General features: G+C 44.6%; 1 protein-coding gene across 1 annotated transcript in view; it reads right to left on the reverse strand.

Annotated features, from left to right (window-relative positions):
* The window catches only part of PDLIM4 (PDZ and LIM domain 4), a 732,081-nt gene that overhangs the window by 37,564 nt on the left and 674,157 nt on the right, over positions 1-20,360 (reverse strand). Inside the window, exon 6 of the mRNA XM_086931561.1 lies at positions 4,157-4,277. Coding sequence (XP_086787687.1) covers positions 4,157-4,277 — 121 coding nt within the window. The remainder of the gene's footprint in view (positions 1-4,156; positions 4,278-20,360) is intronic.

A 20,360-nucleotide genomic window follows, 5' to 3' on the forward strand; every position in this document is an offset into this window, starting at 1 on the left:
TTTGAGGAAAATGAGTACTCTGTAGCTCTTGACATATGTGCCCAACCCCCTGACATTTCAGGTAACAGCTCTAAAGATTCCCTGCATCATTATCATTATCTAATAATCTTGGTGCATGCTGCCCCCACACCCATGCCATTCATGGCCTCCATATCTGCTGTCGAACAACAAAATAAATATAGGACAAAAATGAGAACCTCTCAACTCCCATTCACGGACAATAATAGTGTAACCATTCAACTACCAATGTCCACCCAATGCTTGTGCCCGAACGAGCACAGCTACTCAGCCTATCCAACAGTGACCAGCTAACACTTACAGCCAACTACCAACCCCGCCAGCCAAGAATTTTTACACGCGTCACTAGTAATGTCTCTAATATTTAACCCACAGGTCAAGCAGAGGTGCAGAACCCCAAGTAATCGTGTTACCATTTATGGATATGACCCAATGGCCGAAGCATTGCATGATCCCACACTTGCCATCAACTTACAATCACTGTAATAACATTCAACCATCCCGTCAGAGTGTGGCTTTGAGTCATTGCAGCATTGTTCCTGAGTTCAGACCAGACCCATACCTCTTCTGAGTTATCAAAGAGGTGGGCTCCATCTTAGAAGATGGCTTTTAGCCTTGCTGGATACAGGAGCATATATCGCATCAGGAGGAAGCTTAATTTTTCCTTACACTGAGAAACGATTTGCGTTGCTCTTGAAATAGCTCTGTATAGTCAGGATAAATGGCAATCATACTGTTGCCGAAGAGGGGGCAACCCGCTCACTTGTCGCTCACAGATTTCAGTCCATGTCACAATAACTAAGAATTTTAGAGATTAATGGCGTTGGGGGAGCCACGGGCCATTGGGGAAGCACCGGAGCTCTGTGAGCTTCACAAACAGGTCTGACAGGCCCTGGGGTTTTAGCTTAGTCTGCACCCAGTCTTCCAGAAATTGTTCAGTCGATGCCCCTTCCAATTTCTCGGGCTATCCCAGTACTCAGACGTTGTTCCAACATGAGCGGCCCTCTGCATCTTCCACCCACTTCTCTATCTCCGCAGTCTCAGTGGACATCTGAGCCATTTGGCACTTAAGGGCAGCTACCTCCCCTTGCAGTTCCGTGAGGTTAGATTCTGCGGTCATGACCCTGTCTGTTACCTTTCTGAGGTCAGCACGTAGGAGAATTACATACTGGACCAAGCCTTATTACTCATTTGTACTCACTACCATTCCGATGTGATTTTAGAGTTTATCTGTTTGTATCTCTTCATTGAGTGAATTAACAACTTCTGCATTTGCAATTTTTCCCTCCTTTCACTCCACTTGTATATATAACTCTAACCACCAGTATATATAGTAGATCTTTGTACTTACTACCATTCCTATGTGATTTTAGAGTTTATCTGTTTTTATCTCTTCCTTGAGTGACATTACAACTTTTACATTTGTAATTTTTCTCCTTTGACTCCACTTGTACATTTGCAATTCTTTTCTGTTGATATCTCTTATGTAACTCATGTAATCCAAAGTCCTTATGTAACGCAACTGGTTCTTTTGTAAAGCACTCTGACACCTTTGGGTAATGTTCACGCTATATAAAAATCGCAATAAATAAATAAATAAATGGATACAGTTTCAATCTTGACCTTCAGAGCTTTCCAAGATCCCTGTACAGCTGTCAATAGTCCTGCCCTAGAGGGTTCAGCATCACCCTCTGCAGAATCCCCATTGTCCGTAGCCCCCATTTGTCATGTGATCCTTTGGGTGGGCTGGCATGGCATGATGTACTGGGTGATGGTATGGAAGGCATGGGCCTGCTTGTTCTTGCCCATGATGTCCCCGAATAGTGCCACAAGTGTCCGAGATGAGCAACCATGTTGTGGCTAACCTCCCCCGTTAAGGACCCATGGAAGATCCTGCAGCAAGGGACCACCATCGCCAAGGGGGGGATCCCCAGTGAAATCTACTCCCGTATTGGAGTGTCAGGCAATGGATCTGCCAGTTTCCAATCAGAATGGATTCAGGGTTTCCCATGCCCAGGTCTACACAAGTGGAGCACTTACAGGAGGGGGTCCGGGCTGTGTGGCTTCTATTCTCAGTCCTGGGGGTTGTGTGGCAGGAGGGGGAGGATCCCCAGACAGCCCACCAGGGGAGCCGCAGAGTTGCACCAGAGTTTCAGAAGCATACATCGCACAACTTTAGTATGGCAGAAGAAAGCTGTTTTATAGCCACTTGCACATTGGGCAGGATTTGTATGTCAGTGAGAGTAATATATCATACATCTAGGTACACTGGCAGTTTAAGCAAGGCACTTCAGTTTTATGCACGCTGAGTCGTCTATGAAAGCAGACATTAAATGTGTGGTCTCCTCTGGAATCTGCCGGATCATTGCTTGTGCCACAACCTCTTCAATAGCACAGAGGTTCTGTGCTCCGCCCCTTTTAGAGCAGTGTTCCTGCTTCTCAATGGTTCCACTGCCACCAGTGCTTCTCTATTGGTGTCTTACCATTACAAACACATTCTCTAGTCACCCTCTGGGCACATATGATGCACTATATACTGCCTAGTGGGTCATGATGACTCTCCATAAGCTCACTGGTACACACACAAGGATGGCTGGTGCACCACATCGAACTTCCACACAAAAGACAACACAAGAAATTGTACTTGGTCTGACCTCTGTGAAATGAATGATAATTAGTTAAGTCACACATTCTTGTGCTGGGTCACAGTGACTCCCCACTCACTGAAATTATATTGCCCAATGTTAATGTAAATACCACCTATGACGCGTGATACTCCCCACCCTGGTTTTATTTATTTAGGCTCTTATTTATGAAATAGAGATATAGCTCATGAACTCCGGCCTTTGTAATGATGGAAAGACATTTTCAAACATATTAAACTATCAAAACAAGTGGCTACTTTAAACTACTATTATGTGCAATGAATGACAGGTTTTTTCTCCCATCTTATTTAAATACTGTATTACTGTAGTTTTTGGTGAAATCTGTGAACATTATAAACCTCTTTGCTCGATTTTTACGTCAGGTCAGTTCAAATTTAGGAGGAGATGTATTCCCAGGGTAGGAACTACGAGTGCAGCTGAAGCTGATGCACACCCTGGGTCGCCTCTTCTGTTGAAAGCAGGAAGAATTGATGTGATAAAATGGCCTGAAAATGGGATTCCGCTTGTGTGAAATTGACCAGTAATTCAAGCCCTCCATTTTAGGTCTTGGAATTTGGGGCCTGATACAGAGTTTGTCAGAAAGGGTACCCCATCATCACAACTGCCGCAGAGTACCCTCTCCGCTAAACCCTTGGCCCACCTGCCAGAATTGATGTAGGCAGACCTTAAGTATGTCATTGACTGAGCCTTCTCCATCGCTGGCATACCCCTGGAACTGACCTAAGGTGTGCGAGTGGTTGGGCTACCATCTGCCCGATTTGGAGTGGAGTGCGCTATGCATTTTTGGGGCTGTTTGTCATCACCAGGTAATACTTGGTGGTGAGAGACAGGGTAAAAAAAATTATGACCTGCCACCCAACAGGAGACAAATCCTATGGTGTGAGGGTCATTCATTTTTGCTTTTTAAAAACACAATCCCACCCATCTAGCTTGCTGAATGTTTCGCGGGCAAGGGTCGGGTTTGACTGGATCGGGCATGTGAGCAGTTCCTTCCAAAGACTAGAGATGGCCATAGGGCTGGCGGACATCTCTAAATGTGGAGGACGGGAGGACGGGCACCCTTTCAAGGCGACGGAGTATTTTACTCCATTGCTCTGGAAAACTACAAACTGTATTACACAATTTAAATCAGGCCCTTGGGAGTATTGTGTCAGGGAGGGGACGGGGGGGGGGGGGGGGGGGAATTACTGCACAGAATTCCCTTCCGACTGCACTGCCCTCGCGACCTGCATGTAATTTATGTCAACGACAGAATTCTGGTGCACTTACTAGAAGCACAGTTTAAGGAGTATGCAGGAGTGAATACGAGTGGCATGTCATTCTCAGTGGTAAGGTAATAAATACGTTTTTGGTAATCCACAAAATTCTGATTGTTTTAGCCCTCTGCCCTGGATCACAGTAATGTATGTTAATATTTATTTAGCGTGAACCTAGCCAAAATGTTTTTAAATGTTGGGACAAGCTTCACTTACACAATTCCATTTCCACACCCAGTGCACTCAGGAAGCAGCTGTAAACCAGGCAAAGGACTGCCAAGTTTTGACACTGGGGACTTTAAGCCTCTTGTGTTTGCTGGCCGTTCGGGTCTCTCACCTGCCGAAAGTGGAGAAAAAAAAGAAAAACAAATGAATCATTCATATAACAATGGTTTTATGTTAGCTTTTTTGCCAAGAATCAATACTTTGTACTCCTGTTTAAAACTGCCTTTATGTAATAAATGTGAATGCAAGCACCAATGTGTGACTAAAGCTGACTTCACATGTAAAAAAAATGTGTTCCCTGTGGTATACCTACTCGCTCTGTAGGAACACCAGTGTAAGAGTGCTTGCAACTATTGTATTGCAGTTTGGCACCAAATTACCACGCGTGCTTTATTTCTGTGCTGAACTGTGACACAAAAATCAGCGTAATAATAAAAAAACTCGTGACTTCGGGATCTATGGGTCTGTTGCATATATTTGGAGCAGCACTGTACTCTTCTTTGCTGGTTTCAAATGTATTAATATTTTTGAACTTGCTGGCGCATGGGTAGTTGCTCCCCAGGTGCATCTATTTGAAACAAAAATGTTTTAAATGCAAGCATCAGTCCAGAAAAACAGGCCGGCCGCATCCTCATGCCAGCTGCTGGCACTGCGGGGAATGTGCGCGGGTACTTGAGAAGAGGTGACCTCCTCACTATTCTGCATTGCCATGACATAAGTGCATTGACTAGCGGAAAAAGGGAAGACGCCATCTTGAAATGCAAGTCCAAAAACCTGCAGGGCAGCTGCTGAGCTGTACCTATTCACTGAACCTTCTGGCAGCGCAAGCTGCTATTAGGGGTTGGTGCCTCAGCAGAAAAAAAGCAAAATGATGCTGAAGATGAACATCAGATTTACTGCGGAATTTAAAATGTAAAGAAATCCCACGTCTGATAGGAAACGAGATGTGATTGATTTCCATATGTTGGATATCTCCATAAACCTAGGCTGGGAATTCTTTCATCAGCAAGTACAAATTGGCAAATGTAAAAACGGAAGACTACATTATTCAGTGGCAGAGACATAACTTGTTGTTTAGTGGTGTACAGTAGCATTTTAGTATCATCGGCTTTCTATTAGCTTTGAGTGTATCCTCCCCACTCCCATTATATGCATGAGGGGCTGTTTTACATCAGAACCACAGAGAAGTGTGGCTCAATGGTTAGAGTGGCAGACCCTGATGCAGAGGGCTAGCCCGGGACCAGGGTTCAATTCCCCGCCTCGGTGGGTCTTGGGCTCAAAATTCCACGGACCTGATAATTCTCGCCTTGGTGCCTATTCCAGTCAAGGAGTCCCACTCTGATAATTCTCGCCTCGGTGCCTATCTCAATCATGGAGTTCAACTATGGGCAATAGCTTGCTTAATCTTCACAACTGCCCCCACAACGCTAAGGATGCCTGGCCTCCACCTTGGGGGTGCCCAGGAGTGCACACCTCACAGGGAAAGCCAGGATGGGTCCACAGCGGTATTCGTACAAGTGCCTTGAGACCCTTGAGGGTGAGTAGTGCGCTATACAAGTATCAATTTACATTTAACCACATTAGATTTAAATATGTATTTCATATCTCCATTAGTATAGTGAAACATGCAAGTACATTTTAAGTGGTGGATAGGTTAGTCAGTTATTTGGATTTGGAATGATAGCAGAAGGATAGAGGAGGAAAAAGATTTGTATTTATATTGCGCTTGTTGACGCACGCTATTGAGGAAGCCCATAAAGGTTTGCATTCATATAGCCCTTGTTACCCCTGATGGGTGTTGAAGCGCTTTTCTGGCGAGTAGCACGCCACTCTGGAACCCATAAAGGATTAGTGTTGAAAATGAGTATAGTAAAAAATAAAGTAATTTGAGTAGTGGATATGTTATTCAGATATTTGGGTAGAGAAGGGTTGGAAACCTGATTGCACATGCCAGGCTCAACACAAGAGTCCTGATGGCGGATCTATCCGGGTGATGGGAGGACTACTTTGGGACTCGTTTTGCCTGGATGATGGAAACCAACTAAACCTGGCTGCTTTCAATTGAAAACTGAAGGCAAGCCTAAACAAAGCTCTACCCCAATTCCCAAATCAGAAATACGAGGGCTACTCCTCTCCAAAAACGGACAGAGCCCTTTTGAGCACCTTTTTGAACCCCCTCCAAAGTCTTCCCCGTTCTAAGTTCACATCAGAAATCTCACGTATACTCATCGACCATCACCCTCGAAGGGAGCTGTTCATATCAGGACCTGCTTGCTACAGGGTGTTCAGAACTTCAAAGTGGCTGCCTGTCACAAGCCTCTGGCTTATAAAACAATGAACTTCATAAATAAATACTGTAGTCGAATTAAGTTCATCTGAATAAAATCTGTAATGTTTTTTACTTAACAAACTTTTATGGTGAAACATTTTTAAATCACTTTTATCTAGATCATGACTTAATAATAAAGGATTGCCTAAACTTCGCAACCTATCCAGTCCAGGCTAAGGAACATTTACCAAAACAATAGCCATGAGCAAAAGCCAATATGCATCTCAAAGATTTAAAATCATTGATGTAGGCAAGCAGAGACTTTGGTTTGAAAACGTTTGGAGAGTTTCCAGCTTCAGCAAATTGATTTTCTCCCTACAGAGACAAGCCAGAAACTGAGTGAGCCAGGAGTTTCAACCTCAGTCACCATCACAAAACGCCAAGGACTAATAAATCCTAGCAGTGTGACTGACTTCAAAGGTAAACGAGAGCATACATGTTGTCTTTTACTGCATACATGCTTGTTTCTAAGACTGAATATTAATTCAAACAGGACTGCCCATTATATCTCATCCATCTTTTTATAAAATGGCCGACACTGTAACTCAACACTCAATTATGGTGCATAGGTTGAATGAAGCATTACTATATGCTTAGCACGGGGAACATCCTTTACAACGCAACTTTTACCACGCAGTGCCTTTACGACGCAACTATTACAATGAATGTCATTACAACGCATAGCGCTGGGGGCGCTCTAGGATAGGGAATAGATTTAATTTACTATCCAACACCTTCCCTACTATCCACGGGGACTGGAGTTGGAATAGTAAATTAAACTATTCACTATCCAGCACCCCTAAGCGCTATGCGTTGTAAAGGCATGCGTTGTAAAAACTGCGTTGTGAAGGCATGCGTGGTAAAAGCATGCGTTGTAATGTCATACATCCGCTTAGCACTGTACTTCATCACATTTTGTGCTGTGATTCATAAGGTGTAACTCTCATCGTTAAGTTATGGGTTCAGGCTTAAGGTCTCAGAAGATTATTAAGACCTTAGTCCATGTAATGGGAGGCTCTGGCCTTCGTTCCCTGGTGGTGGACTGCCATCCATATTTTGAGAACCCTATCTATGTGGCATGCCCTGCATGAAATTGGGCAAGGAAATTCAGTGAGAAACACCATGGCCTAAATAGGGTTGTGTGAGTATCATCTTAACCTAGCTGCCATGTTGTGGAATGACTGACGAGTCAATGTTTTTCCGTGGTGGAGCCAGCTGGCGCTCCTCTGTCAGGAACCTTGCAACTCCCCCATCTCTAACTGGGGTGAAGGAACCACAGGTTTGGAGAGGAAGACCATTGACTTTTTTTGCAGGATGACATGCGTCCGCCTAAGTCAACATGACTGTCTCACTTTCAGGATCTCTTACATTAGGTTTTTCACTGGATTTGACACATTTCCTCACATGGTACTTGATTACTAATGTTTTTTTATGCAAAATCTTTCTCAGCAGAATTGTGACCAAGATGGGTTGTCTTTCATGATATCTCTTTGGAGTAATATGTTGCCTATTGAATTTTAAGTTTGCTGCTCATTTTTAGAAACAATTAGGAAACCTACCAGCAAGTCTAAGAATAAATTAAATCCCATATTACCTAAAGATGGTATATCTACAGTGAGAGTTGAAAGTATAACTTATTTAAGTGATACACAGAAGTAACTTTCTGATGAGGTTCACATAATTTGTTAAAGCATTCTATTACACTGATACTAATCTATCATAATGTGTGACTCATTATAATTAAGTGAATATACAATGAAACATTGGCAGGTTACAAAACATTTAATTAAAAAAACAGTAGGCAACAAAGAAATTCAGTAGTACAAATTCAGGAATAACAAGTAAATAGGATGGACGGGTTGATTAACACCAGCATATGAGGATTTAGGGTTAATCCAAGCAGACCAATGAATGTGTTACAAATTATTCAAGTATAACTTGAAGAGGACAGTCTGAACTAAAGAGGCCCTTTTGATTTACAATACGTGAAAAGATCAGGGTCTTCCGTTTGAGGATGGGCTGGCATCACTAGGGCGAAAATCACTGTGGGCCTCATTTATGAAAAGTGACGCATCGCTGCGTGAAAACAGCAATGCGTCACTTTTCACTGTGCCCTCCTTGCGAGACCAATGATGCGTCATATTTACAGTATGACGCATCATGGCCCAAGGAGTTACAGATACGTCAGTATTTCTGACGTATCGGTATGATGCAAAAGTGACGCATTGTTGGAGTGTGTCACAAAAGTGACGCAATTCCAGCAATGTGTCCTTTCACATGGGGCAAGCACCATGTTAAAGGTTCTGAGTCAATCTTACACCTTCTGTGAGGCAGGCGTAAGAAATTGCCGCATTTGTGTCATAGAAGTGGCGCAGTGCAATCCCATAGATTGCACTGCGTCACTTTTTATGACCCTGTCTTGCGTCAGAACGCCCCTCCCTGCATACATTATACATGGCGTAGGTATAATGTAGTGCAGGGGTTTACAAAGTGACGCAGCTACCTAGATGCGTCACTTTGTAAATATGGTGCAACAAGGCACATTTTTTACCCTACTGGTGTGTCACAAAAAGTGTCGCACCGGCGGGGTAAAAGTGACGCACGGCCTCATAAATGAGGCCCCTTATATCTAGCGGCATTCAGGGCTCTGATAAAGTAAAGTTTTCTGCAAACTATGTAGCTTGCGGGATCTTTATTTCTTAATCAGGTTTATAAATATCAACTTCCCGAACAGCACGTAACTTGAAATGTGGATTTAGTCGGAATATTACAGTACTTGTCACAGCCAGTGAGAATCCAGGATAGTATGTATTCATGTAAAGGCCAATATGCCATCTTGGCCATCAGCAATGTGCCCAATCACACAAGCCCCATTGTACAATTTGCCACATTTTAAAAATAAAATGAGAGTGAGAAATACTTAGGCTTGTTGAATTCTTTCATGAGTTACAAATGTTAGTCCTAATATGTCATTATGCATTGATTGTTAGCGTTCAGCAAAATTCAAATTTCACCTCCAAAGTTAAACAAAGTTTACTAATGTTGCCTTTTGCATAGGTTGTAAACTTACGTAAACTAACCATGGGTGCTGAATCTCCTCCGTTCGCTGAGTTAGTAGAGTTTTCCGCATTCTGCAGAATTCCCAAAAACTCTGCTCTGCTCAAGCTCATCAATGTCAAGTTGTCAAGCGAGAAAAATTCACCTTCCAGCAAGAGTTTTTTTTCCTCGCCAAGGTCTAGTTGGCAATCGTAAGTGAGGAAAATTAACCTCCTGGAAAGATTTCTGAACGCGGGTGGCCGGATGTCTCAATGTGATTGGTCGCAGGAGAACGCGACCACCCGATTTGAGAAACCTTCCGTTTGTGTTGAGAAAGCTGAAGCTCAAGTAGACAAATCTACTTCAGCAGCAGAAAGGAAGCTGTGTCTCTTGTGCTGCTCATGGTGCAGTTCACAATAATTTCACAACGCAGGACAAACACCAGGCGCACAAAATTCCAATAAGCAGCATGACCATAGCGCACTCCGCCGCTCGCGGAACTCCGTGTAGCACGGTGGAGTATTTTTGTCACGCGGAGCTATGCGAACTCCGCCCAGGTCTACTGTAAACCTGCAAATCTTTCTTGCAGGAGGAATCTCTTGTTAAAAAATATTTTGAGAGAGAATTCTTTCATCGTTTAATACTTCAGCTGACTTTTCTTACAGGAAAATCTACATTTGTGGATTTTTTTTCTCTCAATTTCAGCTGCACAATTATGGAAATATTGCAGAGCTTCCAGTGCTACAAATGTTCAACTATGTCGAAACCTCTGACCTGAGTGTGGCTGGATGCCTTTACGTTAGATGCATAATTGCTTCACAGGTTTTTGAATGCAATGCATAGCTTCAAATCCTGCCACCCACTGGCAAAATTTTCAAAGAGTAAATTACATGAGCGGAAATCTCAATGGCCCCAGAGCGAATTAGTTGCCACAGTGAAATAGATTTGCATAGACTGCTACTTGGTGTATTTCCAAAATCTTTCAAACAAAAATGTCTCTGCTCCTCATCACCACCAAATCCATTTTTAGGTCTCGCCCGAGCTAGCGCATGCTCTGCTATGCGAGACATTTAGTTGGGGCTTTTAAAAGTGCTGCCACACAGCCTAGCGCTTGCGTTCCAGCGTGCGTGCACCTGCGCAGCCGCAAACTTTCAGTGCCCTGGCTCTGCTTTATGGCTTTCCTTTGCTGCGCACACAACTGCTCCCCCTCCCGCCACAGAGCGCATCTCGCGGCCACGCGTCTCTCTTTTTTTTTACAGTTACGAGCCAACATGGCTCATTAAGTGCTTTTGCGCGCACAACTGCCCATACACCATGACTGCGCAGACTAATTGAAATCAAAACCCTCATGAATATAATAAAAACATTTGAAACAGATATGTTTTCTGCCTTAAAACAGCTATTTGGAACATCACCTTTGCCCCCAAACTGCCAAACATTTTTTTAACTAGAGGCTTGAGAGTGCACTCGCTCTTTGGTATGCAGTTTTTTAAAAATTTTAAATACATGGCTTCAGCGATCCAGCATAGCCAACACCCCTTAAACAAATACCTTCTGCAGGTTCCTGACCTGCACACTCTCCACATTAAAGCTGTTGTGTCTGATATGAAACCCCAGCGAGATCTCGGAATTTTAAATCCGCAAAACATGGTGCTGTAAAGAAATGCCAGCAAAGTAAAATTTTCGCCTTTCATGGAGCATTTCTCACAAACACAAATAATATTTTGGCAAAACATCATTAAAATAGGTCTCACTCTTAAGAAAGAATTCTTAGCAAACGGCTTACAAACATATCAAGCATTGACAAAGCCATTAGGTTGGTCTTTAATGTGCAAACTAATGCTAGGCAGCATGTTTGTATGTCAGCGTTAGAAAGTGGCAGCATATTAAAGAAAGACCTATTGGGTTTCCCAAGTGAGACCTGGATCCTAATCATGAAAAGCTGCTGCAGTTTGTGAAAATCAGCAGTTCTCAGGAAACTTCCCAAAACCAGGTGGAACTCTGCAATGTTCGCACAACCTATCACATGGTTACTACTAACCAGACGGTATTTGTATGTGTAATACCCATATAAATGTGTCCAGACTCTCGTCTCTACTAATATGTGAGGCATTTTACTATTACAGTCCCCCTTAAAATGGTGGCATGAAAGAGAGAAATGTGCCCAAATCAACCAGCCGGAGTAGTGCATTGATCCAGATTTGTCCATTTGACAGATTGTTATGTAATGAGCAGAAGAGAAAACACCACTTGACTCAAGCAATTAAAGCCTTGGCACCTGACACACTATCCTTTAGGGACAGAAACACAGACGCTTCCATATGCACTTCTCATGGTCTGACATGTTGCATATGAGTGCTCCGGTGGGTGCGAGTTTGCACCTTTGTAAGTCAGTATGAAATGCGTCAACACGAAAATTTGTGAGTTTTTGTGTAATACTCTAGATTATATTCGTGACAGACCAATATCATGGAACTAGGTAAGATCAAATGATGAACCCTGTTAACACGCACGTTTGGTATGGGATCGCACTTTGAAAGGACAATAGCAAAGATGAATTAAAAGTAAATAAGTGCGGGACTTGAAGAGAATTTCAAGACCTATAAAAACCTATATTAAATGTAAAACTATCTACTGTGAAGAAAGAAATGCTCTACTGCAGCCTCCTACTCAACTGTAATTTAGCTTTGTGGGTGGATGGACATGAGCCGGAGAACATATTCACACAACCACACACTCATTATGGCACACATACAAGTCACTCTGGCTCCCACAATCACAAGAGCGCACACCCATATACAAACTAACACAATTGCACTTACTCTATCTTACTCCATCTTCCTCGCATACCTACAGGACCACACATACAATACATGCACAAACACACACTCGTGCAGCCAGTCCCTCACGCTCATTTATGCTATACTCTTCTTCAAAAACACAGGCATACATGCACGCAGAAGCACCTTTAAAGCCACAAAACCAACTCTTGCTCCCCCTCACACTTACATATGTACTTGTCTTTCCTCACACACAAGCTTGTAAAAACTCTCACAAATACACACTTGATCTCGAACACACACATGCAAATAATATAACCAAGGTCCAAGTTAACCCTTGAACAGCGTGGCATAAACATAATTTGCAGAAAGTGAAAAATCTGATATATAGTGTTAGCTGCTCTTTGAGGAGAGCCACAGAGCATATTTGATGAAACAGACTGTAGCACAAGTGCCACAGTAACAAGCATTGGCATAGGACCTTATAAGTGTTTAGCCATGCAACAGTTGATGTTGTTGCAGGAAGGATGCTGTGCTGCATAACTAAATACTTATAAGGCCCCAAATGCGAGACCTATTGGCTATGCCAATGCTTGTTCTGAATAGCTCTTAGCTAACTAGCTTCTAATTATCCCACATTGATTCGGCCATGTCGCCTAAACGATTAGCTCTTTATTCGATTTCTACCTACAAATGTATTTTGCATATTATAATGAATATTATTTTACAGGCAGCCAAAGTGGTTGTCATTTCGTTTTTGCTGCTGACAATTAACCCGAGTCCAGTGTGAGCATTGCAACCTGCAGACCGGTGCTCACTCTATCCCTCCATTTTCTCCAGCTCCTAAAAGCCTTTCTATATTTACCTGCCCGTGGGCAGTCTGTTTTATCTCTGCACTCTCCCTCCTCACAGATTCTTTCTCTTTGTTTCTTTTGCGCCCCCTGCTGCTCCCTCCCCTGTTTCTTGGCCCTTTTGTTATTCTCTTGGTGTGCCGCGGTCTAGTCTCAGACAGACTGTCTACTGTCTGTTAACATAAGATGCTTATTAGGTTTCGCCTCGCCGAAGGATGCGCTCTGCGCATCTTTTCGGCGCAGGCGAAATCCTGTTGAGAACTGTAAGGTGGCTTTGTTCGGCCCTCGTCCTTGATTGGCTGGCTCCGTAAACGGAGCCTTGCCATTGGACGAGGGGCCTGTCCGTCAATGCCGGACCAGACACGGGGGCGTTCCCGACATTCTTTGGCTTTTGCCGACGTCACGGGACGCCGGGAACGCCCCCGTGTCTGGTCCGGCATTGCCGGCACCTCCCTTGCTCCCCCTCCCGCTTGTTTTTCATTCCGTGCTGTCATTACCAACGCCGACCCTTACAGATGCATCACCCTCCCTCGCTCAATCAGAGCCTGGAAACAGGCCCCGACTGTCGCATCCACCGCCCAATCAGGCGGCCCGCGCGCGTCCCCGCCCACATCTTGTCTGTTTGAAAAAAAAAGGCTCAAGGGTGTACACTCCCTGCTTCCTCCCGGCCGATGCTCCCACCCTGCCGGGTTTCCGGTTTTGCCCCAGGCTCCCTCTGGACTCTGGTACGAGAAGATCTCGGGAGGAGAACAGTTTAGCCGGGAAGACTTGAGACGGATTTTGGGGATCTTATTAAACAAGCGAGGTCTCTCCCCCCAGCGGCTCTGGGAGGAGTCCTGACCCGGTCCGGCCATCTCAGACGTATGTCCGGCCGTGGGGGTCGACCTGTTGCGGCTCATCGGTCCGGCTACCCTTACCACAGCGCATAGAAACCCGCCTGGGCGCTCAAGAATTCGATTTCCTCTTCAGACAACCTATAGGGTGGACTCTTCGGAAGAAGGGTGTTTGGCCCTTCAGTTGGTCGTGGGACACCCCCGCCGCCTACGAAGAAGAGCTGCTCGAGAAAACTTTTGGCCGCGCGAGTTGGCGGCGCCGGGTCTCCAAGTGAAGCAGACATGAAGCTGAGGAGGGCGGCCCTACTGCCCCTATGGGGCTTGCTCCTAATCCAGGTGCGCTTCTATATGTCGATATGCATTATGTTATGAGGTGTTTGTTTCATGTGAGTGTTTTGTTTGTAGTCGTTCCTGGAAGGTGTTTTTTAGAAGGGGGAGAGCCGCTTATTGTTGCTCAGATTTTTAAAATTCTTTTAATGGCCCGTAGTCTTGGGGTTTCTACTTTTTCCACTTTTTTTATTTGTACTTTTTTGTTTTACGAAGTATTACCTTTGATATCCTAAGCCACAACGTTGTGCGGGCGTTTGATAAACAGTACATGTCTAAAGACGTATTTAAATTTTAAACCTGTCTTAAGTATAATAGTTATTTTGACCTGGCGCAAGTGTGCATAGAGGCGAAATAGCTCAGTGGGTTTAGAATCTGCTTTAACGATCTATAGAACCCGGTGTGCACAGTTGTAATTCCAGCAGGGTCGTCCGAACCTTTCTGCCTTAAGGGGAAGTAAAAACAACTGAGATAGGTAATACAGGGTGTTGTAGCGGTTAGAGGTGGTTCACTTTTGTGGTGGGCACTATATACGTGGTCTATTATCACTTAAAACCAAAATGTGTACAGTATAGCAGAACACAAGGTATGTGCTGACGTCAGTGTGGGTCCATGCGTTCCTAAACCACCAGGAGAGCAGGAAGGGTGTTTCTGTTAACAGATTTGGGAAAGGGTGGGAGGGGGGTTGTTACTCTGTACACAATATTGATGAGTATTCCACTGGTATCAAGTTTTCGGGGCCACATGTGTGCTGTTCTGTCCAGTTCGAGGTGGAGTATTGGATCTAGCACTGTCAGCCGCGTGTCGACTATTGTGCCCCCCCCCCCCCTGTTAAACATCTGGAATGCAGTGCCTGGTTAGGTGGTGCACGTGGACAGTGGTTTGCCCATTTTGGAGCACAGCGTCGTTTTCGAGTTCCTCGTCTTTAGTATTGCATCCAGGAGTGGAGGCCACCTAAAGTATTGGCCCAGTTATGAAGTGCACATCTGTAATTGTATCCACTCCCAAGGCGCACATCGTGTTGTGGTGTGGCCAGTTCCAAAGGGCATATCCGGAGAGTCACGTCCAGTCCTAAGATGCACATCTGGAGTGTTGTGTCCAGTTTGCCGATGCACATCTGGAGTGATGTGTCCAGCTCTGATGCGGATATCTGATGTATTGTGTCCAGTTGTGGATGTCTGTCGGCTGTAATGTGCAGCCCAGAGGTGCGCACCTGGGGACTGAGTCTACTTTCAAGATGTACATCGGGAGTCAAGTGTGCAGTTCCGAAGTTCGCATCTGGGGTATCGTGTGAGGTGAGTTCTTAGCTCAGTGGGCAACCTCCAAGCAGACAGGGGGCAGAAAGCAGGTAATTCACCCACATCCCATCAGGACAGACGCAGGCACAGGCAGGTAGTGCCCCCGGGTACACAAGGGCAAATCTGGTAGGGCAGCGGCCCCCGGGACGGCCCGGTTCGAGCAGCTCAGCCTCTGAGAAGCCCTGGGTTCAAGCGTTTGATAACAGCCACAGTTTACAACCAGCTATCTAGGCTGTCCGAGAGTGGGCTAATTGGTAGCGGGTGGGGGCAATATGGTGGCGATTACGGGCAATGGGAGGGGCACAAACAGACACAGGCAGAGGCTTTGATGTTCGAATTAGGAGGGGGAGGGGTGCGACCCAGCAGACCAGGAGAAGGAAGAAACAGGAGGACACTGGAGAGTTTAATGTCATTCATAATATTAGCAGGCGTGGTGGCCTCTTAGGGGCCTTAACCCCCCACCGCCTCCCCCAATGCTGCTAGAGGACATTCGTTTCCACTGGAGGCACTGAATTCCGAGCTACGAGCTTCTTCGAGTCTCGGCTCCGCCGTCTGGTTGTTTCATCCTGTGCACGTCGTGTTTTCTCCTTGGCTTGCTTCAACGCCCCTCGCTGTTCTAATATTTATTTGAATGTTTCCATTTAATAAATGCATTGATCTGGCCTGTGTATCTCTTTCACACAAGAGGACAGACAACACACTGGCCAAAGAACATGTGTTACCGGTTCCCCCAGGCGTGTATAAGCGACACGAAAACAACAACATGTGAACTGAACATTTCACTCCAGCGCGTGCTTTACCGTCACACTTAATTATTGGAGTCCGTAAAATGCCCGTCACCGGCCTGTTTGAGTTCTATTTCCTGAGCTGTGCACGTCCACGTGCACCACAGGATCGCGGAACATGTCTGCACGCCCAGAGACACACACAGGTCGCTCTTTACCGAGGCCCGCTCACTGTCTCCCTGGTGTACAACTTTAAGAAAATGCCCGTCTCTGCGCCTCGACAGCTCTGTTCCAGACTGTGTCTAATCTGCTTTACTCCTCCTAAAGGCGCTGGCTGCAGAGTGCTCCAGATGTGAGCTCAAGGCATGACCGCACAAGTCCATATGTGGCTCGAGGAGCGCTCCTGGTATCTAGCCCTGCTCCCTGTCCGTGGCACCATACTCCAGATGTGCAATGAAAGCTGGGCCCCGTGCTCCTGAATGTTAGGACAGGGCACCATACTCCCGATGCGGCCTACCATACCGGACTCCATGATCTAGGTGTGGCAGCTGTGACTGATGGTCCTATGCCAGATGTGCATTTAAAATTAGGGCGCCATACATGCCCCAGAACGGTAGAAAGCGACACAATACTGTCCTGCGTAAGGAACTACGTACAGATTCAGGCATGGCACCCAAGACTGGCCGCCATGTTCTAATCATGATGTTTGCTTACAATTGGGAGTCAATACTCCTGATAGGGCCCGTGGGACTGCACGCAATGCTTTAAACGTGGCACCCACAACTGACCGTCATATTTTTATTTATTTTAAAAGTTTTATGTAGCGCTGGCTTGACCCGTGGGTATCAGAGCGCTTTACATACACACTGTAAAAAAACAGAAGGAAATTGCATTACGTAGTAGGAAGGCGGTAAGGAAGCAAAAGAGATAAAAAAAATACAACATGAAAAATAGGTAAACAGTGCAGGGGAGGGAGAGAAAACAAAGGTGACTAACACAGTCAGGTCACCAACTATCCTTGAATGTCAAGAGAGAGAGGAGTCAGCTCAGAAAATTAAGTCTAGGTTAGTTGACTTTGGTCGGGAAAGTATTTGTTGAGGAGATGGAGGGGTTGCCATAAGCTAGATGTACGCCATACTGGACACAGTGATCCTGATGTGGACTCTGGCAGTGGTAGGAGGGAAGCCTTGAGGTTCCTAATTACTTCCTGAAGGCATTTTCCCATCCTCTGTTTATTCATCTTTTTAATCCTGGTAGAGGTGCCAAGTAACGTTTAATAAAGTTGTTTTTCTAGTTGACACCTTTAACCAGTCTTAAATTCACTCCCTATACTGCACTATTTCTTTGTCGCACTTTTCGGTTTTGAAAACACAAGGTGTTTGCACTATACCAGTCCCACCCCTTCCACTGTTCACTGCTGCAGCACTTCACACTGTGCACCGGTGCGTCAATGCACCTTAGCCCTGACCAGTGTTCACCACTGCACACAGCTGTCAGTGCACCTCAGACCTGACCACCAGCATCAAGCGCTCACCACTGCACACAGCTCAGTCAGTGCACCTCAGCCTTGACCAGTGCTCACCACTGCACACAGCTCCGTCAATGCACCTTAGCCCTGACCAGTGCTCACCACTGCACACAGCTGGCAGCACCTCAGACCTGACCACCAGCATCAAGCGCTCACCACTGCACACAGCTCAGTCAGTGCACCTCAGCCCTGACCAGTGCTCACCACTGCACACAGCTCAGTCAATGCACCTCAGCCCTGACCAGTGCTCACCACTGCACACAGCTCCGTCAATGCACCTCAGCCCTGACCAGTGCTCACCACCCCCACTGGATTCATGCATCCTGTTGTATCTCGTCCTGCACCCCACACTTTTCTTGCACAGGCAGCGAAATGAAATGCAATAGGTCTCACATTTGCGAGAGATTAAGCTAATGGCAATGTAAATGACAATGCCATTTATTTATCTGTTTTCAAAACCAACACATAAATACAAATTTTGTCATTTACAATGCCAATAGCTCAAACTTTTCCAAAGGCGAAACCATTGCATTGTAAATGCTTGTTTTTCCTCTTTGGAGTGGCCCAAGACCGAAACACTCTTCAAAGCTTCGATGAATTAAGCATAAAAAAACAAAGGCCAAGTGCTAGAGAGACCAGAGATTCCTCCCAATACCGTGTCAGACTCACCTATTCACTCTAGGAAAGCCTCGCACACCCACACTTGAAAAGAAGCTGTAATTAGCTGTCGGTGGGTAAAAATGCCCTGAAGTTCATAGAGGGACCAACTTACCAAAATTAGATTTAATTGTCGCCGTTACGCAAATTCGGTTTCTTTTGTAGATATAAAATAGTAAATGCATGCAGTCAAAAGAGAATGTATTAGAGGAAGTGCAGTTACAGCACCCTCCATCGTTGTCATGGTACCTGGGTAGCAGTCTATTTACTCGTGTTACTTGCCTTTTCCTCCAAGAAGCTAACAACCACAGCATAAGGCCAAGAGACAACATTTTAGGTTTGAACGTTCAGGCCCTCACCTTGTTCACAATCCTATAGGTTGACTTTGCCACTCCCGTGAAGTATACTTACCGGGCCGTAGCTCAAGCCTCGGCCTCCTTCCTTTGTTGCTATGTACAGTGCTTGTACCTCCAACCCCGCAAACTCCAGTGGTCCATAGTTTCCGATCAGTCACTGAACAGCCTGCCCCATGCCATCACTAACATCCTAACTAGATAATGGTTCAATCCTCGTCTAGTAACCTCCATCCCTTCACCTTTTCTATGTTTTGGTTTGCCAAGGGGACCACACTGGTGGCCTTTGACTGTCACAATTGTGATTGACATTACAACACAATTGACTGTCACAATTGTGCTGTAATGTCCACCATTATATGAGTTACTTGTAGCGACCTCTTCACAAATAAGATGACATCCAGGAATTGATATAACGTATTTATTTGACTCGTAGTTCAGGAGATAAAAGTGCATGCAGCAGATCATACAGGTAACAGTAATTTGAATCATGACATTCTACAATCCCAGAACACCCTTCAACAAAGTTCTATTACATAGTATAATTCCATTGCTCATTAAAGAAACATGCAACCACTACACATCCCCCTTCTTTATAAAACTAAACATAAACAAATAAATAAATATTCACAAACGCTGAACTGCCAGAGTTTGTCAGTCCAGCATAGCGTATCTCATCTGCAGAAGGAACCTGGGTAAATTTGATCTGCAAGGATTTCTAAAACATGCGTGGAACTAAAAGAAGAGATAGATGGGGCAGACTAATTGCTACACCCTGCACATCCCCTTCCTTAAAATTTGCAAACAAAAACAATTAATTATTATAACTCTCTACCACTATCTACCACGTCTTCTGAATCAAAATTAGCCTCTGGTTATACAACTAAGCTAAGAAAAGTGTTCACCATAACTTTTGCGATGCTTAGGCTTTAGTACTGCTATGAATATATACATTTTTTAATACTTCTTCCAGGGGTAGTGTAAAGCAATGAATTCTACCTGAAGTAGTTGCAAAAATTCTACAACAAATCTGCTTCAAAATGGAACACCACTGTTATGGCAGCCTAATACAAAAGTAACAGTGGATTCCAATTTTTTTTTAAACATACTTACTTGTCAAACTATGCTCATACCAATATGTTTTAATACCTCTATCGGTCCAAAGGATTTCTGGAACACTTTAATTTTGGGACTTAGTTCAACATTATAACCCCAGAAAATAATCTCTTTGTCATCTTCTTTTAATACCACCCCAGAAAATTTGCTAGAAACTGTACACAACATATAATATTTGCATATAAGTTTAAACAGGTACATATGCTTTGGGTCCTGGGTAATTCCCTAAAGCAGCAAAGAATGCCTACTAATAAGCCAGGAACACACTGTATATTATAAACGAAAACTTGTAGACTTGTAGACATCTTGTTTATTCTAGCTGAAGATCAGGATAAAACTTCCCCTATTTAGTATTATAATTA

This window comes from Lissotriton vulgaris, chromosome 7 (assembly GCF_964263255.1).
Source record: "Lissotriton vulgaris chromosome 7, aLisVul1.2, whole genome shotgun sequence".
Classification (NCBI taxonomy): domain Eukaryota; kingdom Metazoa; phylum Chordata; class Amphibia; order Caudata; family Salamandridae; genus Lissotriton; species Lissotriton vulgaris.